The sequence below is a fragment of the Chelmon rostratus genome, chromosome 18, assembly GCF_017976325.1.
Source record: "Chelmon rostratus isolate fCheRos1 chromosome 18, fCheRos1.pri, whole genome shotgun sequence".
NCBI lineage: Eukaryota > Metazoa > Chordata > Actinopteri > Chaetodontiformes > Chaetodontidae > Chelmon > Chelmon rostratus.
In genome coordinates, this window is record NC_055675.1 from 21,382,976 (window position 1) to 21,409,735 (window position 26,760).

The 26,760-nt window shown below is 40.9% G+C and overlaps 1 protein-coding gene across 1 annotated transcript in view; it reads left to right on the top strand.

The window, feature by feature from the left end:
* Positions 1-12,983: 12,983 nt before the first annotated feature.
* Positions 12,984-26,760, top strand: part of xrn2 (5'-3' exoribonuclease 2) — a 36,435-nt gene continuing 22,658 nt past the window's right edge. The window contains exons 1-18 of the mRNA XM_041958417.1: positions 12,984-13,177; positions 13,819-13,946; positions 14,337-14,448; positions 14,763-14,874; positions 15,475-15,533; positions 15,771-15,860; positions 16,122-16,194; positions 16,577-16,627; positions 16,750-16,907; positions 17,192-17,266; positions 17,521-17,654; positions 18,199-18,256; positions 18,359-18,466; positions 18,790-18,834; positions 19,221-19,364; positions 19,999-20,043; positions 21,388-21,482; positions 24,071-24,206. Coding sequence (XP_041814351.1) covers positions 13,103-13,177; positions 13,819-13,946; positions 14,337-14,448; positions 14,763-14,874; positions 15,475-15,533; positions 15,771-15,860; positions 16,122-16,194; positions 16,577-16,627; positions 16,750-16,907; positions 17,192-17,266; positions 17,521-17,654; positions 18,199-18,256; positions 18,359-18,466; positions 18,790-18,834; positions 19,221-19,364; positions 19,999-20,043; positions 21,388-21,482; positions 24,071-24,206 — 1,698 coding nt within the window. The 5' untranslated portion in view covers positions 12,984-13,102. The remainder of the gene's footprint in view (positions 13,178-13,818; positions 13,947-14,336; positions 14,449-14,762; positions 14,875-15,474; positions 15,534-15,770; positions 15,861-16,121; positions 16,195-16,576; positions 16,628-16,749; positions 16,908-17,191; positions 17,267-17,520; positions 17,655-18,198; positions 18,257-18,358; positions 18,467-18,789; positions 18,835-19,220; positions 19,365-19,998; positions 20,044-21,387; positions 21,483-24,070; positions 24,207-26,760) is intronic.

Here is a 26,760-nt window from a genome sequence, read left to right on the forward strand (position 1 = left end):
TAATAGATGTTAAACTGGGCTGCGGCCTTTCAGAGCCTCTGACCCCCCTGGTTGTGACAAGACAAAGCGAGAACCCCCCCCCCCCCTCCCCATGGATTAGCCATGACCTCGACTCGGTCACGGCCGCCGCCGCGAAGAAAGGAAGGGCTCCGCTGCCGTGTGGCGGGCGGGTCGGAGGGAGGGAGGGGAGAGGGGAGTGGTAGCAGCCTTTTGATGGAATCCGTTTCTTGCAGTTTAATTGGACCTCAGGCTGATTGATGCCAGCCTGGCTGACATGTTTCTTCATTACCATGAACACACACACTCATTTATTTTGACTGAATCACACCGCACACACCGTCCACCAACAAACGCTCACTAGAGAACCAAATGTGGATTAATCCACCGCTGAAAATAGTCCCAACAAATGCAGTAATACAGAAAGAGAGCAGGGGTACGCCGAACTGAACTCAGGATGTGACATAATGAATCTATGCTTGGTCAAATATTCATGAAAAGGAAGAACAAAACAAATGTCTGTTCATCTTTTTTCAACAAACAACTGTTATGAATGTGCCAGAGCATCAGAATCTCTTCAGATTTCTGAGTGAGCAGCTGTAAAACAAAGCATCCAAACATCCTAAAGTCTTGAACGCTGGATCTTCCTCAAAGACAAACACACCGCTAAGGAGAACTTTAAAAACATTACCAGCCTGTAACTGCGTTCTCATGCAGCAGTCGTTCTCACACAAACCTAATGCGCGTTTTTATCACAACAACCGACTGAAGGCCATCAGACATTTTTCTGTTGGTTTCACACAGATCTGATGCTCTCGTCTCCTCGGTGACGTTAAACTCTCGTGCTTCATGTCTGTCCTCAAACCAAAACGACAACGACACATATGACCGTTGGAGAGTAGCAGCGACAGGCGCACACACTCACAGAACTGGAATTACATCCAATAACTATTTAAGAGTTTGGTCAGGTTTGGCACCAAAAAGCTCATGGTTTGGGTTCAAATAGATACATTTGTTACATAACTCAAGTTACTTACGTAACTGACCTTACGTACGTGATGGAAATGAACTTATATAACTTACATTTAAGTAAATAATTGAACTTATGACTTTCAGTTTTACACGATCCATCGTGCCCATACACGTCCTCCATACACAGACTTTGTGGCTCTTCATGTGACATCACCTGACTTCCTCCTTTGTTCCCGTCATAACTAAAGCGGCCACTAGAGGTCGCAGCCTAACAATAAACGTAAATACGTAACCAGTACGTCTGTTTTTTTGGGTACGATGGTCTGTTTAAGTCTGTTTCCATTGCACATTGATGCATTTTGTTTTGTTTTGACTTCAGCGAAGCACAAAAAGTTTTGTGTGATAGTTGGACTTATTTTTTTTGACATTTACGTTTTTTTTACATAATTTTTTTCTGAAATTTCTCAGATTTTTTAGTGCACAAATGTAATAAGCATTCATAGCATTAATTCATATTCCTGAATGTGGAATGTGATGGATTATATCTGCAGAAAGTTTCAGTCTCGGCAAGTTGATTTTCAGAGAAATAACTGAAAGGACGGTTTATAAAATACTCAGCAGGATATTAAAGAACAATTTGTTGTCAATTGATATAAAATGCAAAACCCGCCGGTCCAGTCCCGGTCTGGACGGAGACCCTGAAAGTGTCTCCCACAGCACAGCGACACTTCAGCGGGCAGCCGGCCTGCCGCCACATTAAAGCGGAGCAACAAAGCGTCCCCGCTGCAGCTTTGTGCTTTTGTTTTGCTGTGTTGACGCAGCATGGTGGCCGAAAAAGCGTTGGTGGTCTGCCCCAGTGCCCCCTGGGGGGCAGTTTTACGCATCCAACTAAAGCAGCTCAGTTCTCTTCCCTGACAAATTGAAAGCGATGCAGCAGCCCAAAGCGGATGTTCTGGATTTGAAATCTAGCTTTTGATCTAAAGACCGTTCTCAATTCTCATCTTTTTCTCGTTCTTTAAACGGCATCGTCATGCAGCAGAGATTATTAAACATGCTGCTGTTGTTTTTCCTATATGCTTACGTGCACTTGTTACATCTCCACAGAAAAAAACGGTTGTTATCCTTGTTTGAAATGTCTGCGAATAACTAGCTAGTGGTCGTGCTTGTTGTTTATTAATGCTGCAGCAGTGTTTGCTGTTGGCGTCCTGCTGTGAGGCACCAATTACATTTTACTGGGAGACTCTTGCTCAAAGACTTGACTTTAATCTCTGCACAGCTCTAATGTTCAGGACTGCTATGGCTGCCAGCTCGTATATCTTTGACATGGACAAAAACAAAGTTGTTGATTTGTTTTTAAATAATCTGAAACCTGAATGCCACCAGAAATATTTCTCTTTGAAATTTGGGCAGTTTAGGCAAACTAGGCTTTATCTCCTCCAGGTTAAATTTCGGGTTTTACGTCTCAATTTTAGCTACATGAGGAGTTTGTGTTCATACCGGAGCTCACATCAGGTCACATCAAGGTACCAAACTTGATTTTTAGGACTACTGAAGACACACTGAGGCCAGGACGTGCTGACTGAAGTGCAGCAATCGACAACTAGTGACTGCAGGAGCTCTTTTAAAGTGATTTTACGCTGCACGAATGGCCGCAGTCACAGTGGAAGCAGCCTGGAAACTGTCATGAGTGAGTCTTTCTGTTCATTTTGCATTGAGAAAAACTGGAAATGTATGCCTCTAACTTCCAGATCTTTTGTTCTCTTTACAGCAGCCCCAGTTAAAATGGCCAGATGAAGGTCATAGTGAAAGCGTTTTAGCATTCACAAATCAGGGGACGCGCAGGTACATGTGTCGTCCACATGTGGCCTTCCTCAAGCATTTTATAAATCAGCCACACAGGCAATTATGAAGCTTCAAAAATTGGCTTTGTGTTCAGCCTGAAAAGACCTTCAAGCTATTAAATATTCAGAGAAACGTGTGAGGACGTGGCCGTGCAGTTCTCAGTGGCAGCTTCAACTCTGTTGGTAAAAAGCTAATGCCAAGATCAGACTGCCATGTCTTTGAAGCTGGACACTACGTCATATCGTGGCCTCTTATATTCCTGCTTTGACTTGGAGACAGACTCAGGTGAGTCAGGTGTTGGCACTCGGCGGGACCTCCAGAATGTTTCATCCAACAATCTCTGTAATTTGCCAAAACTGACAATCTGACATTCACACACACTTCACCAAAATGTCTGTAAAACTGGTGTTTTTTGTAGCAGGGCTTTGCAGATCCAGCAGGTCTCGTCCTGCTCTGCTCAGGTGCATCTCCCCCTGCAGCTGTGGACGGTGTGAGTGACAGACGTGAAGCTGGTGAGGAGGTTCGTAATTCCTCCATTTAGTATCTGCTCCTTTGCTCATTAGTGACTTCTCCTCCCTGTCGCCGTCTGTCCGTCTGTATTATCTGTGTGAGTAATGAGCCATGTGAGCGGCGCGGGGACTCCGGCGTTGTTAAGCCGCCCCCTCTCCGCCTCGCTTCAAACGAGACCAACCCATGTCATTTGTAAGCCAGCTGCTAAACAGCCTCCTGTTTGGGGAAACAAGACGAGCGGCGGCGGCGGTCGCCGGCCTGCGCGCGTCCTCCGGCGCAGGGATGCAAGCGGCCGCCCACCCGGGGAGCCGCCGCCGCCGATCAGGCAGCTTTCATGTGGCAGCCAAAGATCTCAGGCTAATGACACGCAGCTCTGTTTGAATGTCGCAGCATGAGGCGGAGGGCCGGACGGATAACAAACACAGATCAAAACATCCGAGCCGCCGCTGCCGCCGCTGAAGGAAGTTGTCGCAAGTTTGTTGAGTTTTTGCTCCGACATTGTGTTGTTTTTAACATTTACAGACTCTGAGGAGAGTCAAAGCGACACTCACGGAAAATCAGCATTGCTGTAAACACAAATGGTTTGCACACAGTTCAGTTCGATTTCCAACAACAACAGTGCATCCAGTTGAGAAAGTTTTTCTTTAGAGGTGGAGGAACGAGTCCTTTACCAGATTATATGTCACTTTCACTTAAATAGCCCGATATCACATATTCATATCGCACACGTCAGCCTCCATCCTCAGATCCTCCATTCAGATGAGGAAAAACTCCCCCCAAAAAACACTTGTCAGGATCAGCTTCTGCTGGACTGCAAAGCTTCAAACATGGACGCTGCTGCAGAATAGCTGCAGACACACACGTTCAACCCGTCAACACAGAAGATCTTTATAATCAGCTCAGTATCAAGGTGGACGCCCAAGATCAGAGTCACCAATTCAGCATCTGACCAAATGTGGAATATGGTCACAATCTGCCTTCTGTTTCTGAGTTCTGCTGCTGAATGAAGGACAGAAGAGTTTCTGCAGAACATTATGACGTCACAGTGAAGCTGACCTCTGACCTTTTGGATATAAAATGTCATCACTTCATCATTTTATCCTCTGAGTCACTTCTATTTACATCACGTCGGTAAATTAACCCAAACCATAAACTCTTCTTTAACCTAACCAAGTCCTTTTCATGCCTAAACTGAACTAAATGACCATTGCACAATGTTCTGCATATTATTGTTACTGTGACGACAAGGGTCACCTGACTTTGACCTTTGCTGTGCATCCAACATTTATACAGTGCAGACCGTGTTAAATGACTCACAAAAAACTTAAAGTGCATGATGTTCTTAAAGGTGGTGTGCAGGTTACTGTGTGTGCCATCCCATGAGATCACATTGAAAAATCAGATACAAATAAAAGAAATGCAGAAAAAAGAAATAACAGGAGAATTAAATAAAATGGCAATTAAAGATGAGATAAAACTTTATTGATACCTCACTGGGAAATTAAGTTGTTACAGACAGCAAGAACAAAAGAGAGACATAGAAAAAGACACAAAAAAAGGATACAGAATAAAATCAACTAAATAAATGTGCATCATTTACAAAGGAAACATTCTGAAGTGCACATGAGTCAGATATGTAGAACAATATACAGTGTTTTTTGTACTATTACACAGTAGAAAAATATATGTAAGATATTTGCACAGATTTAATGTACATGAGCAAATGTTGAAACATAAATAACAGCAGAGCAAAACATGGGTTATGATGATGGATACACAGCCACATTAAACAAGATTAGATTATTTTAAAAATGTTTAAAGTCATCATTCAGTCTGAAATCAGGCTGCTCCTGAAAAGCTGGTGAAACACACAATGTTTACCAGACAGATGCATTTATCTCATGTTGAGAAACACGTCTCAGCGCGAAGACAGATCACGAAGCATAAAGTCTCTTTCTCACAAGGTCAAACCACAGCAGCTGATTGTTGCTGGAGAAACTACAGTGAGAGGTCCACTCGGATGTGGATATGTTTGAAATAGCTGTGTCAAATGTCAAATATCTCAAAAAAATCCACACTTTTCAGATCCTGTCTTACACTGAACTGAATCTCCTCTATTTGACATCTTCTTTAAAACAGCGCTTCAATAAAATAAAATAAAGAAAAAGAAGTTGTTACTGGTGTTGTGTAGATGGAAGGTCAAAATACAGAAAAACACGACCTGTTGGGTTTTATTTACATTTTTTTAGTATGATTGACTATGAAAACATTTTTAATTTAATGTAAAAACATTTCATGGTTCACAAATGTGAAGAAGCGCCGCTTTTAATTTGAATGTATTTGTAATAATGTTGAGGTTTGACCTGCTGGTTTGACCTAAACAAACATTATGAAGGTCTCACTTTGGGCTTTTTGTGACAGCATTTCCCACTATTTACAAACCAATGATAAAAACATCCACGGTGTCTCATTTTATTTAGCAAAAATATCCAAAATGTACTCTCATAAGATTTTTTAAAGGGGACAGAACTGCAGACAGGCTGGAAACTGTCATCACTTTCTACATTTTTCTTGATTTTAAAATAGATTTAAAAACAGTTTGCAGGCACACTTTAAAGTAATAAGATAAAAGATTTGGTCACAAAGCGTAAAAGTCTTATTGCGTTTGACAGAGTTAAGAGTGTCGGCTGCAGCTCGGTGTGTCTTTAAGCTTCTGCTCAAACAGTCACTTCCAGTCCACAGACTGCTAATGAGCCTGATGAGGAGACACCAGATCCACTTCAGAGGGGCCTCAGGTGCTGCTACAGTCGGTCGCTGCCAGGGGGCAGCATGAGGCAAGAAGTTCATGAGAGGAAGAGGACAGCAGGAGATCATCTCTGTGACAGCAAGGACTTTTTTTTTCTTATTCACTAGTTTGTCCTGAGGGTGGCGCCAGAGGAAAGAGTTGCCCAAATTCCAGATTCAAGATTGCCTTTATTGTCATTGAGCATGGACATTTGCATTGTAATCCCCTGTTACAAACAAAGATAATAAGAAAGATAATAAAAAATAAAGATAATAGAATAAAATATACTGACATGCAGTAAAAATATGCGTAAATGCATTAAAAATATACCAGAAATAAAAATATACTAAGACAAATACAATAAACAAGTGAATTATGAGTTGGAGCTGCACATTTTATAGCTTCTTTGAGGATTTTATAGAAAAAAAAAATCTTAAAATCAAACAGTGATCTGCCCAATCCTGTATCCTTTGCTTAACTAATTTATTTCCTCATCTAAACTAGAATCAACCCTTATTTAAAGGCCATCACAGTGCTCCCTCCCACCCTGCCTCTTCATTTGTGGCCCTCAAGCTGTATTATTATTATAACTGTCACACGCAGGTCGTTAAGTTTTGTGTGTTTGTCTGATTGTTGGTTTTTCTGCCAGTAAGACGATCTCTGCGGTTGAGAAATGTTTAAGTAACTGAAACTGAACCGATCGGCCCGTCTGCAGCAGATGAGGCCCCCATTTGAAAACGTGTAGTGAACTTCCATTAACAATAATTGAGTCCCACTTCAGTGTGATGTTAACGGAGGAGGAGGAGGAGGAGGAGGAAGAGGAGGAGGGGTCTGTGTTGTTATTAAAATGCCTTCTCGTCTAATGTGCAGGTAAGGGCCCCTTCACTGTGGCGGCCCACCTGGCCCGCTGCCAGGACCGTCTCTCGCTTTTAAGTGAGCACCTTCAGACAAATTTAGCTCGATTAAATGGCTTTACCTCTGCAGAGTGTTTCAGAGCTGCAGAGCCTTTCAGCCAGTTGCCACTGATCCTGCTACTGTCTGGCTTTGTGATCCTCCTGCTGCTGCTGCTCCGTCAGCATTACATCCATCATGGAGGACAATCGAGGATGTTTTTAACAGGAAACAAACAGATGCACAAATAAGTAAATGACTATATAAAGAAATAAATGTGGAAATGAGCCTGAAGACTTAAAAACAGGACAGCTGGTGGTCAGGAGACATGTGAGCTGCAGGGAAGGAGAGTCCACCGCTGAAAACGCTCAACAATGATTGGAAGGATTGTCATGATGTTTGGTAGAAACATTCATGAGTCCCAGAGGATGAAACCTGCAGACTTTAGTGATCCCGTGACCTTCTGTAGAGCCGCCATGAGGCTGATTTAAGTGGTTTTTAGTGAGACATCTTGACAGCTAATGGCAGCCAGAGGATTCATTTTAATGACGTTTCATCTGGCACCACTGTGAGGGTAAATCTTTAATCTGACTTTTTCTCATTGCGCAAGTTTCTGCAATAATAACAACATTCCCATCATCCTCCTCACCATGGAGACCATGTTATTACTGTTAAATCATGACTTCAGCTGCTCAGTTTTCCTATAAAATTGTCCCATGACCTCTGTCTCAACTTCCTTATTGCCCTCTTTCCTTCTTTTGTTCCCTTCATCGACTGATCTGAAAGCATGAAACTCCCTAAAACCGAAGCTAACCTTTACTCTCATTCACCATCATCACTACTCATACATTAGATACTTAAGCCCATTCTACTAATAATTATTTACTTTTAGTTAAACATGCATAAACTGATTTTTTGGGGGGCCACTTGGGGGCAGCGGTGCTTACAACATACCGTATTCTCACCTAATAAAGTCGACACGGTGAACATTTTTGCAAACACTTTTGTATTTACTACACACATCGATCAGACACGCAGCAGCATTATCGTTTATTTGGAGCCATGTTTCTCATGATTTGATCAAATTAAGTCAGCTATTCACGGCTTTTAGCTCTGGTTTGGTCTCCACCAGCTCCGCTCTGACTCCGTCTGTTTGCTGCTTGGTGCTTGGCAGGCAGTGTTCGGTGGGTTTGTCCCTGAAAATATCTGCATGTGGTGGAAACGACACAGATGAGAGCAGTGAGACTTGAAACTGTGAAGTTTTGGGCCATTAAAAAGAGACTCTGGCATAAAAGTTGCTTTAAATCTCTGCAGAGCTGCAGTTGGTGAGAATTCACTCTGGGTTTGTCACTACGAACATTGAACACAGTAATTTGATCCTTTGTTAATGTAAGAATATTGATTATAGCAGCTTTAAGTGTGTTTTTTCTTGCAGTTGAGAGTCTTTCCACAAGTGGAACTGGCACTTAGCTAATTAAATAATCACGTTTTTCCACCACTGATGATTCAAAAGAAACCAAACAAAATGGCACCAGTCCCACTGTCCCCCTGCATGGCACCTGGAAGCATTTCCACAAAGAAACATCACAATGTTTTGTAAAATTCAGCCAAAATGGGCACCAAACGAGAAGTTTCAGACTGTGTGTGTGTTTCATTGGAGGGATGAAAAACGGAAACCCGGCGGGTCTTTATTCCTGCGGCACAATGGGCAGAAACCAACTCAAAGAGGCTCAGATGTGAAGACATTCTGCGAGCCGCTGAGGACACATCACAACCTTGGAGACACAAATTGCTGTATTAAACCATGTGACTTCCTGCTGAGCTTTTCATGTGCAGGCTAAAGGGAGCAGTTAATCAAAGGCACGAGGAGGAAGGAGCGCTAACGCGTTTAGCCGGCGTCTTTGTTAGCATGACATTACAGCGTAGTTTAAACTGGACGAACACGACAGAAAAACAGCTGCTTCTTCATCAACGAGCTTTTTCATTAGACTTTTTTTAATCACATGATTCATATCTGGTGTGAAATAATCCGGGTGTGTGAAATTAACCCGTGGAAACACAGATCCACTCCTGGTTATCTGAAGACTGAGATTAAATCAGATTAACTGTTGTTTGAATGCTTAAGTGAGAGCTGCAGCGTCCTGGTGTGAAATTAATCCTCAAAAACCTTTTTTCTGTTTTTTTTTTTGTGTGTTTGTTTGTTTCAGATTTAATGCCTGGAGGGATGCGATTATCACTGTGTGTGTCTGTGTTTGTGTGTGTGTGTGTGTGTGTGCGTGCGTGCGTGTGGACAGGATTACATCCAGTCTAAATGAGCGGAGGTTTAGTGTGCGGCAAGTCAATAAATATATGATTCACGCAGATTTCATCATCATTCCTCGAGGCCTGATGGTAATTAAAGCCAACAGGACTGAACACGTCACTGATTTGACTTTATATTTTTAAATCATTGTTTACATGGTGGGTGACATGAAGCCACCCGTTCACATACTGATGCACAAAGACAGAATGAGAACAAACTGTTATGATTTGGGAGGTTTTTGACATTAGGACGCAGTTTAATCGGTCAAAACAGGTCCTCATGTCTTTTGAGATAACTGCAGCTAAAAACACTTATTTTCAGGTATTGTAAATAAACAGGAGTGCTGACGTTGGAGAAGTGTCTTTTCATTTTGGATGAATCTGCTGATTATTTTCTCCATAAATTGACTGATTGTTTGGTTTGGGAACATTCTGAAAATAGTGAGAAATGTGGTGACAATGACCTTCACAACATAAATAAAACAGAATGTGATAACTTGTTGATCCTCTTTGAGATCTTCTCAACTGAAAACAGCACAAAAACAATATATTTAATGTTTGAGCTCATCAGCTTTATTGATTTGAATCTGATGCAGCGACACCTTGTGTTTGGACAGGAGCAACTAAAGACTGGGAAAGATGTGGAACGCTCCAAAAACACCTGTTTGGATCATTCCACAGGTAAACAGGCTGATTGGTAACAGGTGAGAGTATCATGATTGAAAGGCTCAGTGGTTCACAGCGAGGATGGAGCGAGGGTCAACACTTTGTGAACACATGATTGGATAAAGGAGATTAATACCTGGAATCAGCAATCATTCTCATAAGCAAATCATTTACGTCATTTTTAAGCATAAGTGTTAATTATTCTCTGGTTCCAGCTTCACTACTGTTTTTCTTTCTGTGATAATAAAGTTAGTATCTTTAGTCTTGAAGTGTTTCTACAACAAAACAAGCAAAAGTCACCGTCTCTGGTGTATTTTCTTCCATTTTAAGGACCAAACAACTGATCAAGAAAATAAACAGCAGATAAACATCTTACTGCTGAGATGTTTTTATGAATGGACTGACATCATTTATATTATCTGTTCTGAACGAGTCCTCTGAATGCAGAACATACAGCTGGAGAAGCTAAATTCATCCAGATTTAATGTGTCTTTATCTTTTTTTTGGCGGTTTTCATTCTCAAAATTAATGTAAAAAAGATTCAGTTGTTTTGCTGATGAAATACAAGAGCTGGAGTGACACAAGTAAAAAATACCAATGCATGCAAACACACACACACATACACAGAGAGAGAGAGAGACCAAAGGAAGCTGACAGCTGCCCGGAGGCTTCAACCTGGTTGTAATGATGATGATCCACCAGGTGAGGGCGCTCTCCCTCTTTAAGTCTTGTGGGAGGAATTCAAGTCAGGGAATACAGAAAAATCAGCCCACGCACAGACAGAGAAAATGACTCAACCTGCATGTTTTGATTTGGTTTCATCCTGTTTGAAAGAAGAAAACTGTTCACTGCTTTCAGCAGCTGGAATGAAACACACATACCGACTGTTCAGATTAAACCTTTCGGGTGAAATACTCATCTAAGTTTGTTTTGGTAAGATTAATTTTTCAGTTTCTAATAACAAGATGTTCATGGACATTAGTCTGCAGACGCAAACCAAAGCCTCAAATCAGCATGAATTTTCACATGAAGTCAGTGAATGCATCATCTGCAGCTGCCAAAATGTATTTTCATGTCACATTCCTGAGCTGTAACGCCTCAGTCTGAGTGGGAGGTTTGTGTTGGAGCTCTCACATCAGGGATTTGCATCAGATTTTCCTTCATTTCCTCTGTTTCTCTCCACAAACACTGAAATGATGGCTTCATCCTATTACCTGCAACTCCAGCGTAAATGTTTATGGAAATGGCCTGTCGGAGCAGGCCAAGTGTTTTCCATCAGCAGCTCTTTGCAGTAATAATACTGCAGTGTTGATGTCAGACCCACCCTGCCTGAAGAGGGGAGGCTAATGGCCCTTTCCTCCCTCCATGCATGAGCCACAGAGATGAAGAGGGGGGGGGGGATCTAATTCACCTTAAATGTGGTGCTGCAGGGTTGGGAAGCGAGAGGGCATCTGTTCAGAGAGTCCCCATTAAAGGAACATTATGTAACATCAGGCTGTGGATGATGGAGATTCAACCACAATACAATTACAGGGAATATGGACACGAGTCTGCAAGGCTCACACATTTCACACACCTGCCGACATTAGTTGTTCTGTACAACATTCAAATAGCAGTCTTTAACAAAAACAACAATTATTATTATCATTATTATTAAGAACTTGCTATTGTTTCAGACTTTTATGGATTAACTGAAATGAGAAATACAAATCAATCGTCAGAATAAATGTTTCTGCAAACCACAGAGAAGTTGAAAATTTGTGTTTTCCTCCGGCCAAACTTTATATTTCGTTTCGCTTCAATTGTATGTTGTGAAAAGACTCTAGTTAGGTTTAGGCACCAAAACCACTCGGTTAGGATTTGGAAAAAAATCATGTTTTGTCTTGAAAAACCTGGTTTAGTTGCTATAGACATGACTGGAAAATGTCCCAACTTCTCCTTGAAAATACCCGTCTTTGTCCAGTAATCTGAACTACGTCACTTTGATACGTTTGGTAACGTTGATATGATATGTGTGAGAATTTATTCATGGGTTGTAGAAACATGTACAAACGATGATGTACAAACAATCTAATAATTTTAGCTAATCTATGATGAATATTTTATTTTGTGAGTGTTTCCATAAATTTGTTTGTATTTCTGTGTATTTTCTTAATTTTTAATTCTAAATTTTGGCTATAGGTCGATTCTATAATCTTTTGGCTACTTGACATCTCCTGTCATGTGTTTCACTTCTATTTTTATCCTGTTTGAATTAGCACAGAAAAAAAATATTATAACAAATTAGTTTTGATAATAGATGGTAAATATTGTTCTGTTTAATATCATATTCTATTGGTTTTGACATGAGTTTAGTAATGATGATATTTTACCTGTATTTGACATTTAACTGAAAACAGCTGCTGATGGCAGAACAAGTCTGTATATATGAATGTGTGGATGCTGTGTGTGAGCTTTGTCCATTGTAAATCTGCTGTGTAGTCTGTCCTGTTTCAAGGTCTGCATGGTGGAGAGGAGGTCATGTGACTTGGGTTTGTTTGGCCTCACCTGAAGTTGCTTAAAATCCCCCCAGACACATAATTTTTATATGTTTACAATCTATACATGCTATAATTTTGTCATCCCAATTGTCCATACTGTAATTTCGTACACAAAACATCTAAATCCTGTCTGTTTGTCCTGAGGGAGGGATCCCTCCTCTGTGCAGTTACAATTTAAAAAATATAAATGAATGAAATTAATATTGAAAAGTAAAAATTAGGCTATGAACAAATCGAAGGAAAACGACAAACACAAATGAAGAAGAGATAGAAATCAGAATTTCAATCAAAATTAGAGACGTTTTAGATGCCTTTCTGCTTGGTTATAACTCTACATTCTTCGAAATTAATTGACTAAGAAAAGCCAGTAGCTGCCTGCAATACCGGATAAGGCCATTGATGTCGCTGTAGGCTCATGGGCTTTTCCGGAATGATCCGGAAAAAGTCGACATGAACCGGAAACAGTACACAATAGTTATTACCTGCAGCATGTTAACTGAAGTGTTGGACTCATCCATAACAAATTCATTGTTTTAATTAAGCTATTTTAACTGTTTCGTAAGGATTCATAGTTTTCGAGCGATTTTTTTTACCGGAGATGGGAGTCCCGGCGTTTTTCCGTTGGCTTAGCCGGAAATATTCGTCTATCATTGTGCATTGTGTTGAGGAGAAGGTAAGTGCATAGCATGTTAGCTAGCAACGGAATCAGTTTGCCTGTCGCGTCAACGTTAGCGGGAAGGTTTTAACGTGTTATAATCTTCTGAATACACATCTATTTTTTATTATTCATGGGAAATAACGAATGTTCTCTGCCGTTAATACTGCGTTGTCGATGGGTTTTGGTGTTGTGAAAGTTTCGGATTGTCGGACATTAATTGATATAAACAGCACGGCGGAAGTTTGTGGCCTTCTTAGTGAGACTGTAAACAAAACGGCGCAGCTGTTCGACCTTAACCTCAGACCACCAACAAAAACGTACTATTGAGAGTATTTTAACCTAACGTTAGCACTATGAACCATAATCTTTAATCGTTATTGACGATAACGTTAAAAAATGTATGTCTGCACACAGTCTAAAGATGAAATAAAAGGTTTGAAGGCTTTCCCGCCTCAGCTAGTATTATAAATTGTAACACATTACAAGTGAGATAATATAAATTCAGTTGTGATAGAGCGGATGTGCCTTTTCTTTACGCCATTGCCACATGTCTAAAGAGCTGTTTCGGCCTTTGCCACCTTTGCCCAACAGTTTTCTACGGAAGCCTGGTATTTCTTCAAACGACGATTTGTTTTTATTCTGTTTCATCTTCACAGGGGAAAGAATGTAATGGAGTCCGTATTCCCGTTGATACAACCAAACCAAACCCCAACGAGGTGGAATTCGATAATTTGTACTTGGACATGAACGGGATCATTCACCCATGCACACATCCAGAAGACAAGTAGGAACTCCCTTCTGTGCACTGTAGACTTTTAGGACTTTGTTTATGTAGTTTAACATCACTGCATTTTCTTAACATAACTTTTTTTTATGAATTAAGCAGTCGATTAAACAGCCAAATGGGTACGCGTTTCTATAATTATTAATCTTGAAGCTTCACAATGTACTCTTGTGTTAAATTAGTGGTAACGTCACTGAGTGGGCATTTGCTGCTTTTCTTTCTATGATACCATTATGAATGTTTTGAGATTTGGACTGTTGGTTGGACAGAAATTTTGGTATGTTAAATCCTTTCATATAAGACAGCTTAAATAATGGATAAAAAAAAATGAATCCATAGTCAGCCACATACCCTCTGGATACTTCACTCTCTGAACTCTGCTTTCCACAGACCCGCTCCCAAAAATGAAGATGAGATGATGGTCGCCATCTTCGAGTACATCGACCGCCTGTTCAATATTGTGCGACCCAGGAGAGTTCTCTACATGGCCATCGATGGAGTGGTAAGTAACTCTTGGGAACAGAAACCTGCAGCCAGAGCATAGATTGCGTCAGTTTAAGAGCTGGTTTAAATATCTGCTAGAGAGTCAAATTTATTTTTAAATGTCATATCAGTTTTGTTTTATTAATCAATTATTGTTTTCATATGAACTAAGTAGTCACTTTGGCTAATTTAATCACAGCTTTTGGCTTACAGCTGATACCCCTACCTAAACAATCAGGCTTCATATAAGCAGGGAAATAGATGATTGATTGGTGACGAACCTGAAAGCAGCTGCTGTACATTAGAAATAACACCCTGTTTAACTATGACCAGGCTCCACGGGCCAAAATGAACCAGCAGCGCTCTCGGCGTTTCCGTGCCTCCAAAGAAGGAGTGGAGTTGGTGGAGGAGAAGAATCGAATGAGGGAGGAGATCATCCAGAGAGGTGTGTGATGTTTTTAAATTCCTACACTGTCAGATGGAAAATACAGAGAAGGTATGTCGGCTTGTCTGTGGTTTTTTTTTGTATTGTTTTCTGTACAGACCTCAGATGGTACAGAACGTTACTTGACAATGTCCTCCGGGAGGAAGGTATTTCCTCTGAACTCTGGCTCAGAATATACTAAAGAATGTTTGCTCATGTCTGTGTTCTTTGGGAGCTTTTGTGCAGAATTATAGAGACAGATCCAGGCTTTAAAAACCCACCTGGCGTACTTTGACATGAGAATTGACCATTTTGAAAAAGAGCATCATTATGTGTCACTTTGAGCCTCTTTGTGCAATCATATTACCTGCTACGCAGTTGTTTCGTTTATCTGAAGTTTTGTTTACATTCATCTGAGAGAAGAAACACTCAACTCAGGCCAGCAACTTTCCCTGACTCAAATGACTGAATTCAAAATCCTAAATTAATCTGACGGCTCACTCTGGATGAGTAAATTAATCCTCCATGATTTACAGTTGTAGTCGCTTGTTCTCTGGTCGATTTTTCATTGTGCAACTATCTTTACCCTTCATGCTCAACGTAACCTTACTTCCTCTACAGGAGGTTATCTTCCACCTGAGGAGATTAAAGAGAGGTTTGACAGCAACTGTATCACTCCGGTAAGTGGGATAAGTTTTCTTTAAAAAGTAAAATCAGTGGTTTTAGCAAATTTTTATTTTGCTAGATTTTATTACTGAATAACTTTGCTTCAGTCATGTTTATTGTTGCTTTTTTATTTTTAAAATTGATTAGATTTTTTTCTGTGTTTGTTTGATGATATAAACTTGGGTGTAAATAAAGGCTTTCCGTCAACATGTAGCAGCAGAATTACAGGATTTGACTGCTTCTGTCTCCAGGGAACAGAGTTTATGGACAACCTGGCAAAGTGTCTGCGATACTACGTCGCAGACAGACTCAGCAATGATCCAGGATGGAGGAACGTCACAGTACGTGTCGCTGTGCTGCTCAGGCTTTCAAATACAGGCACAAATGTTACCTGCAATTTCTAATTGTTTTTTGACTTTTTATGACTAAACAGATGATAGATTTACCGACAAGAAATAACAATATTAAAATAAATGTTCCTTTTTGACTTTGTTCTTTTAGTTCACATCTCTTGTCAGTTGTCTTGTTGCACCCTGGTTGTATGTTGATATGGATCATGTTCACAGTCACCAACCTCTTAACCTTCACTTTTGGTTCTCCAGGTCTTCCTGTCTGATGCCAGTGTTCCTGGGGAGGGTGAACACAAGATTATGGACTTCATCAGGAGACAGAGAGGTACAGCTGCCATCCACTCATAGACTTTGACAATTGATGGATGCCTTTTGTGTTACAAAGATTTACATTAAAGCAAAGTAGGATACAGCATAAACAAAAGAGTTATAAAACAAACACAGTCACAACAGACAAGACGAAAAGTTACAAAACACAGCCTTACAAGCAATTACAAAATGTATTTAATGTGCCAAAAAGTGCAGAATTCGGTCAGATTTGACTGACTGATGAACACAGAAAGATGAAAGTGTTGTTGAATATCATGCTGAGACCTGGCTCTGTAGGTCAGAAATGGACAAACTCTGATGAGCACAAGTCAAGTCTGAATCTTCTGCTCTCACTGTCAGACATGTTGTTGACTCATGTTTGTGATTCGCTTTGACAGCTCAACCCAACCACGACCCCAACACACACCACTGCCTGTGTGGAGCTGACGGTGAGCCTTTAAATCCACCTATAAAATACACATTACATGATTAATAAATGCTGCTTTCCATTTCATGACTTCCATCTTGTTGAAATAACACTTTTCCTTTCTCGATGGTGACTGATGATCAGCTGACCTGATCATGCTGGGCCTGGCCACCCATGAGCCAAACTTCACCATCATCAGAGAGGAGTTTAAGCCCAACAAACCCCGCCCCTGCGCACTCTGCGGACAGATGGGTCACGAAATCAAAGATTGTCAGGGGACGGCCAGAGAGAAACAGGGACAGGTGAGCTCTGCTTGTTCTTCTGTCAAAATGTATCATGATATGATATAAAGAAAGTGTGCTGAATGGCTAGTTATGTGGTTCTGTGATCACCGGCAGTAGGAGTTTTTATAAAAACAGCGTCTTTGCTTAAATAGCAGAACTAAAGAGAAAAAATGCATAATTTATAGTTATAGTTCCTTCCTGTCTGGCCTTTTCTTAATCTAATGTGAATTTTGCAAAATTTGATGTCATATTTCCAGATTTAAATTCTAACAACAACAATTCTTTTCTTGCTTTTCTTTCAGCATGATGAGTTTGCAGATTCGATGCCGGTGTCTGAACAGGAGTTCATATTTATCAGGCTCTGTGTGCTACGGGAGGTATGATGTTTATCATTTTCATTGCTTCCTTCTGAAAGTGATAGCTGTTTAGAGTGGTGCTCGTCTTTATTCTATTAAGGCATTTTTTATTCCACACAAGTCATAATTTGTTAAGTCAATTTATTTCTATATATAATTTTGTCTGTATTTGAACTGTAATGGTTACTTGACCAAACTTTAGTCCTTCAGGCCTTAGAAATAAAATCAGATATCAGATGACCTACATTAACTCAGCTTTCCCTCCATGTTTTCAGTACCTCGCCAGAGAGCTGACCATGGCCAGCCTGCCCTTTCCCTTCGACTTTGAGAGGAGTGTAGACGACTGGGTCTTTATGTGTTTCTTTGTTGGAAATGATTTCCTACCACACCTGCCTTCCTTAGAAATCAGGTGAGCTTCAGGACACCTTTTCATGGTGAAAGCTGGTTTGAATGTGAGAAACTGTACGGAGGTATAATAAATAAATATAGTGTTATTTTTGACGCTTCCTTCCTGCCAACTCAATTATGCCAGCATTACTCCCGAAGTGGGCGAGACTTGGGCTTTCTTTAAGCTTCACAAAAACAGGGTTAATTGCAGGACAGTTGTATTGTGTTGCTTTAGATTGCGCAGGTGTTGAAGACAGCGTGATTATTCACTTTCATGCTGATCGTAATCCTGCCGTCACTCCAACACTGATCAGACTAAAAGCTGGTGGAGAGCTCAGACGTCTATTGTTCAGTTTAAATACTCCTCTGTAGTCTTTTTATTTGTATAAAGATAAAACAGGGCTCCAAATGTTGTTTGGTTACCTGCCAGAGTGGCTAATAGGGCAGCCAAATTTCCTGCTTCTGTCAAGGATAAATCAGTGTTTGGTGTTCAGTGCTCCCTCCTGATTCTCATTTAAATTTACACTGACTCGTCTTTAATTATTCACTGGTGTTGTTTCTTTCAGAGAGGGAGCAATAGATCGACTGGTCAACATCTACAAAGACGTTGTGCACAAAACCGGAGTGAGTATCATCACAAGTTTGTATCGTTCCCAGTTTTGGATTATTTTTCTTTGAAGCAGCTCTGATTGAACTGTGAGTAACCCGGCCTGTGTTTGCCTGCAGGGCTACCTGACGGAGAATGGCTACGTCAACCTGGAGCGAGTTGAGATGATCATGCAGGCGGTGGGCGTGGCTGAGGACAACATCTTCAAGAAGCGCAAAGAAGACGACGTAAGATTTCCGCAGTTTCACACTGTGATCATGGGAATTTTGCCTCTTATAGACACCTTTCGTATCAAGCCTCTGCACATTTTTGATAGGAGCCAAAACATGTATGAAGCAGTGTTAGAAACCTAAGTTTCTATGTAATTTCTTGCTTATTCTTAGTTACTGATTTAAATCATAACTGGTTTTGGTGATACACCAGCCACTGCTGTTTGATCACACAGCCTGCTACCACCAGGCCAGTTTACCACACGAGTGTTGATATTTCTGTTCTGGCATTGATTTATTGCTCTCTGTGATCATAAGTCTTCACATTTTCTCCGTTTTAGGAAAGTTTTAAGAGAAGAATGAAAGACAAGCGAAAGAGGATGAAGGTGAGTAAAGTAGATGGTGATGCCATTGTTTGCTGTGTTTTTGGCTTTTAACACATCTGGCAACTCTTACCTAATAAATACTGTAGTACTGTAAAGTACTGAGGCAAAGAAATGCAGTTTAGCATCTGACCAGAAGTACAAAACGCTGTACAGTGCAGATTAACATACATCTGTGTGGTGCTGATAAATGGAATTAGCAGTAAGGGGTTGATATGAATTCACTACATATATACAGATTTTTTTCAATGATAAATAAATTGTGCTGCTGGAAGAGAAACCACAGTACTGAAGGCCTGGTACCGATTAAGATTAGAGCTCATGTGCATTTTTCCACATCCTCAACTTCTTGGGTGACAGTTTTGTTTTTCCCCTCTGTGTGATCACAGATGGAGCAGCGGGGCCCCGCGTACCTGACCACAGGCCAGTTCGCCCCTCAGGCCCTGGGGAGAAGAGACCGACCCGAGGCCGTCCAGAACGCTCGGCACCAGGCCTACGACATGAGGATGCAGTCCAGGCAGCAACAGAACATGGTAGGACCGGTCGTTCATGTACTTCGTCCCGTGGACAGTGTGGAGGACGGTTGCCTCTACACAGTCTGTTAATTCCTGGTTATGTGCACCTCAAAGGGGCCGTGTTATGCGTTTGACTAATGCCTGGAAAAAACTGTGCTATCCCATAAAGCCCTTATGCAATGCAGCATTCACTGCTCCGTTAAATAGGAGGAACCTTGGATACGACTTTGCAAAGGGAGATATTTCTAGTCCGCCCACTCAAAGATACCTTTGGCTCAACTATGAGTTTTGTGTGTCCTCTTTGATTTAAATCTCCTGGTTTTAACTCCTTGTGCCTTTTCTCTTTACTCTCATTCCCTCTTATTTGGTTCTTTTGAAAGCAGTTTGAGGGTGGATTTGTTTACCCTGGATGAAGTTGTCATGAGTACCCATGCACGCTCATATTTTGAATATATAAATGACGACCAGAATTTAAAATCACAATGTCAACGTTTACAACAGTATTTTATGTATGTGTCTGCAGTTCAGTTACATATTGTAATTTTTTGTGTAATGTTTTCACGGATCTTCAGATCCAGTTGGGAAAGAGTAGCATGGTGACGTGCAGTCATGAAGTATTTTTTTCTTTTCTTTTTTTTTTTTTTTTTTGCAGGATGCTGCTCAGTCCCTGAAGGCCATGATGAAGAATGGTGGCAATGTAAGTTCTTGATGAAATGGGAGAGAGGACACATGCACATAAAAACATTTATTCATTGATTTTATTAGAAGATTAGAACAATCCTCTGGATCTGCTCCACTTAGGCAGCCAAAATGGACCATTGGCAACATTACTCCTTCATTGTTTGTGTCTTTGGCATCTTTTACAGCACGTCCTCTCTGCAATCACCCATCATCGTCGTACACTTTACAATCTTCTGGCCTTTTTCACGCTGGAGTGTTTACTTGTCCACATCTAGGTTGAGGTTTGAGTTTCAGGGTGGACATGCAGTTGTGTAAATATTCACTTTGGACTTAATGCTGTTTGGCTGGCACCTGTAGAACGCAGTGTTATCTAACCGTTAATGCGTAATTGACAAATGGGCTAATGGTGTCTTCATTAACTCACAGTAGTAATCTAAAAGTCCTTGATCAATACAGTGTGTTCAAGATTTAAAGCTTTTAATTTTGAGCAGGTAAAGTTGATCCTTGAAAACGTCTCTGGACTAGTAAAAATTTCATGCCGACAGTCATTTTGAAACCGCGTCACTTCTTCTTTCAGATAAGTTGGATTGTAGCTGAACAGCAGTCTGTTTGAATGTGGACGCCGTTTTTTTGTTCAGTTCGTGGTCGTGTTTCTATTTAACGTGTCTGTTAAGCTGTTAAATTTCCTGCCCGTGTGCTGCGTTAAATGTATCGACCAACAATAGGCGGCCATTCATTAGCACATGAATGAAAAGAGCACAAAGGCGTCGGAGAAAAAGGAAGGCTAAGGAGCTGTGGCAGTCTGTATTCTTTTTTTTTTTCTTTCCATCAGCTTCCTTCAAACGTAGAAAACCACATCCATACATACAGCAGCTGTACCAGACAGCAGTGCAGGTAGTTAAAATCAGAAAGATTTTCCAATCATCTGGTTGTTTTTGTGATGTAGCAACAGACACCGCTGTGGAATACAACACGTGCTCCTGGAAACACATTTTTAATTAATGTTGATTAACATACTATTCTGTAATATTTTGCCTTTGATCTTTATATGGCAGAAATTGTGTATAAAATTACACAATTAGAAAATGTTAAGAGCTGAAATTATTCATCGAATAATCAATCGACAGAAAAATGATCGGCAAATGTTTTAATTAATCACTCGCTGGCTAATCACCTCCATCTTCTCAGTTGTGACGATTTACAGCTTTTCTTTGTCCTGGAAGAAAACTGAAGTTTATGAGTCGAGACTTCTCAGGTTATATTTGTTGTGACCCTTGATGCTCTGATCAAGCTTTCGTTTTCTACTTTTAATCTCTTCTAATCTCTTTCTTTCGTTCTGGGTTTTTGTCACCCTGCACAGTCGTCTGCAGGGCCCAGCGACAGCGCAGACAGCAGGGGGCTGAAGAGAAAAGCTGAGGACAGTGACAGCGAGCCGGAGCCAGAAGACAACGTCAGGTAAACCTGCTCATGCTGGGTGGTGTCAGGGTGGCTGTGTGGACACGTTTGTTTTCATTTTTTAAAGAGAACCAACCCCATTTAGTGTTTCACTGCTGTGACATTTGTCGGACGCAGAATGGCCAGCTTCAAAAAACGGATCTAAATCTGTGTAACAGATCCAGATTCCACAAGTTCTTCTTCCTGGTCAAAACCTGTTGCCTATATTACCTACAATGTGACCAGAGACATGTGTGTGTTTGTGTGTTTTGTGTCATGCTGGTAGTGGCTAAAGTCTGGAGCATCTCGCCTGCAGCAGAGATGCAGAGCAGCTGACTCGAGTGACATCACTTGAGGGCATTTATCAGACTTCACACAGCTCCCTCTGCAGACACGAAAGACTTTGTACTGCTGTTTTCATAAATGCAGTTGAACCCCCAAAGACCTGGAACCAGGCTTTGCTGTGTAAAGTTCCCCTTTGCAATTGATGTAATCTAACTAGTTTGAACCTCAAAACATTTCCACAACACTTCAACACGACAGAAGTCTGAATTCAACCCAGTCACATTTATGTAAAGACTACAGCAGCACAAGATGAGATACTCAGAGATATTAAATGCACATCTTGGCCCTCCTTCTTAAAAGCACTGGCATAAATGTGTAAGTTATACCAACACCACATTATCAGATGAGTACAAAAAAACTGTTTTTAGTCATTTTTGTCTCTGCCAAGCACAAAACAAGACTGCAGCCATGCTAGCCGACAGCAAAGGTTTCACCATCAAACACCTGCTCTGAAGGCCTCAGCTGCACACAGTTTACCAATCAAATCAAAGCATCAGATTGACTGATGGCAGCTTTTTCAAGCATCGACAGAGAAAATGAAGCTAACAACAACATTATTTTTAAAAGATTGAACAGTTGTTGTATTGATAGTCAAACTCTGATGTTTGTGGATTTAATGTTTCATGAAGTACATTAGAGAGCTAGTACACCGCAATGAGTAATTAATAGTGGAAACGGGTAGAATAATAAAAGAGACTACTTAAGAATATTTGCAATTCTGTTTTTGAGTGGTAGAACTGATTCTTGGTATTGTGGGTACTTTTAAAAAACATCAGCAGACTCACCATCTGAGCCAAAAATAAGCTATTTTAGAGTCTGTGCTGGTAAAGCAGTTTGCGTTCAGTCAGTCTGCATGTGGTTAATAAAATGCCTTTAAAATGAATTTTTACAGACCAGCTTAAGTCAGTGAAGATGGCGTGAACAAACACCGCCAGGGAGATGCACTCATTAATGCCACAGTGCTGCAGCACAAGCTATTTAACTCTCTGCAACCTCCCCAACACACACACACACACACACTCACCCCTCTGCTGAACAGCTCCCACCTCCTTCTGCACGTGATTAATATGGAAAGCAGGAATATTCGAGTAAATTCCTCTGTGACGCACTCGTCAAAGCTGCTAAATCCATCGGGCTAAATTGGTATTCATGGAGGCTTTCCTCTCAGGAGCCGGCGCTCCCTGCAGGCTGCTCCGAGGATCCACGACACAGATGCCGGGCGGCCTTGATTATGTGTGCAGAACGGCATCGCTGCCCCAAGTCTGCCAAGAAGTCAAAGCCATTAAACTATTCCAGCAGCAGCATCGAGGAAGTTAATGCAGTTTTTTCAGCCTACAGATGAACAGAGCAGCATCCTCAAAACTAGTGATTTTAATAAGCAAAAGTATCGTTCTGGTTCATTTTCACTGCAAACGGCTAACCCGAACTGTCACTTATAGTCATGTTCAATAGCAGAATAAATTTACATTTCAAGGTCAGAAACCACGTACATGATTTAAAAAATGTATGTTTAAGCAACAGCATCAGGATAGTTGATTTGAGAGTTGATAACTATTATGATACTTCATAAACAGGGGGACAACCATGTTGCATTCAGGGATCAGTATAGGTGGGAATTTAAAGCTGAGTTAGAATAAAGGCACTGTTCCATAATTTTGTGGTCCCTCAGTTTCAGCTGGTTGTTTCCAGATGTGCATTCTATCCAGAGTGAGGAAAATCACTGGATCCTTGAACGGTGGGAATTAAGCTGGACACCTTGAATTGGGTGCCCACCTTCAAATTTTTGGAGTTGGGCTGATACCTGTCAGTAACCGATCAGTACCGGTCAGGTCCTAATGCGTGGCCGATGGGTCACTCCAACCCAGCCAGTAACATTCGAATGCTGCATTTTCTACTTGCGCATTACCGATCGGGCACTGAGACCCCTGATTGGCTGTCATTTGGTGCTGATAAGTTATAGCGATCTAGCAAAGCTTGAGTAGCATGAATTTTTGACTGACTATCTCGTAGTTGAACGAATTTCCCCATGGCTGCCGTCACAAATCTTTTTAATATTGCTGCTATTATAAGAGTAGTATTTAAGATGTTGTGGCTCATACAGCTTGCACAGTTTGAACATACACTTCAACTGTACGGACAGGCTGATTAAAACAAAGTGTCAGGATTAATAGAAATGCACTGTGTCTGCTCATCTTATAAGATGAGTGTGTGTCTTCGTGAGGAGAACGAGTTCCATCACTAAAGTACAACTATGTGTGTTGCAGGTTGTGGGAGGAGGGCTGGAAGCAGAGATACTACAAGACCAAATTTGATGTGGACGCAACAGATGACGATTTCAGGCGGAAGGTGGTTAAGTCGTATGTGGAGGGTCTCTGCTGGGTGCTGCGCTACTATTACCAGGTAACACTGACATCACTCTGTGGCTTCGTTTACATTCATTCACACAGTAAAGTAACCTCAACTGTCATGAGATTTATCTGCAATGTGTCATTCTGCTGAGAAACAACCTATTTTTTGCCAAATGCGGCCTGAAAGAAGATGGTTTGACTTTTTTGCAGGGTCTTAAAAAGTATTATAAGTTAATAAATCAGTTAAGCGACAATTAAGACACTTAAACTGAAGAGAAATAAACCTTTTTATTAAAGCAGAAGATCCTTTTGTTTAATCAGAGACAGCTGTCATATCGCTCTCGCCAAAGCCACCAGACTCCATTTACAGAAACTCATTTTATCACCGTAAATTACACTTAATTCAAACTCAACAGAAACAAAGTAAAACCAGAATTTTCATTTTCATGTCACCAGACACTCCACACACACAAGTTTATATGTAGGAAAAGATGCAGAAACAACAGTGACACATCTGGCTCCAGGTCTCTCAGACTTTTCTGCGCTCCACCACCGACCCACCCACCGCTGCTACACTACAACAGACACCGCTTCACGACAACAGATGCTGCCTCTTCACTGAATGCAGTGAATGATGTTGCATTGGTAAAGTGGTCATCATGAACTAAGACTCTTTGTCTTAGTTTGTGATAACAAGTATAAGTGTGACACTGATGAACTCCAAGTGGGTATGAGGTCTTAAAATGTATGGAAAGGGTCTTAAAATGTATTAAATCTAACTTCAGGATTCCTGCATATGTATACCCAGAACTAGTTACCCACACCTTGAACTATTCTTCTGATTTTGATGACCCCCTCCCCTTTTATCACAATCAGACCACCTCTGCAAAAGAAACAATGATTCTGTGCAGATGAATGAACTTTAAAAGCCATTTTATAGGGCGGGGCTTCTCCCCTCGCACTTCTACACTCTTTCTGCAGCATTAATGGGTCTAAATCTGATATAAGATGTCTCCACAGCCTTTCCTCTCATGAAACGTAACAGTTGGACGTATGTTCAGTTAGTTTGACGAGGAACTCTTTATTCAGAGATCCAGAAACGTGCTGCAGGTTTGTCGACAAGCTTTTAGTCTCATTCTTTAAGTTTTCTATCTCTGATCATTCTACGTTGATTCTGTCCAGAGCAAAGATTCAGCAACTAACAGAGCAACAGGTTTTCTCCTCCTCACTGTCGAGCGTCTCAACAAACAAGCCTCCAAACAGTCTCTGATATCTGCACTGCATGTTTGCCGTGTGATTATACACTAAATCATTTTATTGTTGTAAAATATTGATCTTTATCTTGAAATGAAATAATCAGCTGTGGGCCCTCTTCAGAAGAGCCGGGGCATTTCGGGCTGAGCCGGGGGGATTTGTCCGGCCTGATTGTGGGCTGTGTATATGCACGTTCTGTGTTGACTCCACATGCTCGCCAATCCAAAGCCCGTCTCAGGGGGCTCTTCTGGATGAATTCATTAGCGGGCCCTCGGCGGACGAGGACGTGTCTGCGTTCTGCCGCCACACATTCACGGTTCCGTCCGCCGCTGCAGAATTATGATCACGCACACCTCGCCGAGTGATCGGGCGAGGCAGGCTGGGTTTATCCAAAACACAAAAGACAAGATTCACACGTCGTTCTGAATCCCCGTTTTTCAGATCCTTTGAGTTTGTTGGTGTGATGAAGGAGGCATTTTCCACACTGACGGTCTGTTTGAGACGCTCATCCAAAAATCTGTTTGACAGACCACATTTATTTATTTATTTATTTTAATATATTTATTTTCAACAATTTGACACTTAATTAGAAAAGTTTGCCTGCTAATAGAAATGGGCAAATTAATAATTTTTCGAATGAATAATGAGCCAGTATTGATTGTTAAAATTCAAAGATCAGCCTTTTTCTCCGAATGTGTGAAGACTGTGCTTCCTTGTTATCGTTCAGTTTTATTTTCCTTAGTTTCACAACTTCATAACAGTGAAATGTGTTCATGAGCTCAGTTAATAATAGATACCAATAATTTTACTGCTGAGTAAGACAATAGAAGATCAGTTTTTGTTGTTGATGTGAGGTGTTGATTTGACGTTATGGTCATTTTGAGGCCTTTTTGCGCTGCTGTTTAATCGTTGCATTATTCTCAGAGATCTGTAGTTTGCCCTCATTGATTTTAATGGGATGTGCAAAATATTAGAAACACCTCAACCAGTTCATGACTCGACCGGACTGCATCATTTTTAGCTGAATGCACCTAATAAACAAGCAAATGAGTGGATCTGCACTCAAAGCAATCTCAGCTTCTAAAGAAACAACAGATAAGTTTCCCAGCACATAGTCGTAGAAGTGTTTTTGTATGAAATGCTGTAATTCAACTAGTTTACTGGAATCTTCAAGAACTCAAAGAAATTTGATTGAAACGACTCGAATCAGGACTTGATGAGAATCGAGGGATTAACGACAAGCCTTAACAAGTCTTCTGTCCACTGAAACAGCCACCAAGAAGCTACTTAATAATAATCATAATTATATGTTTTAATTAGCACATTTAATTAGCGCATTTTTGAAAAAAATT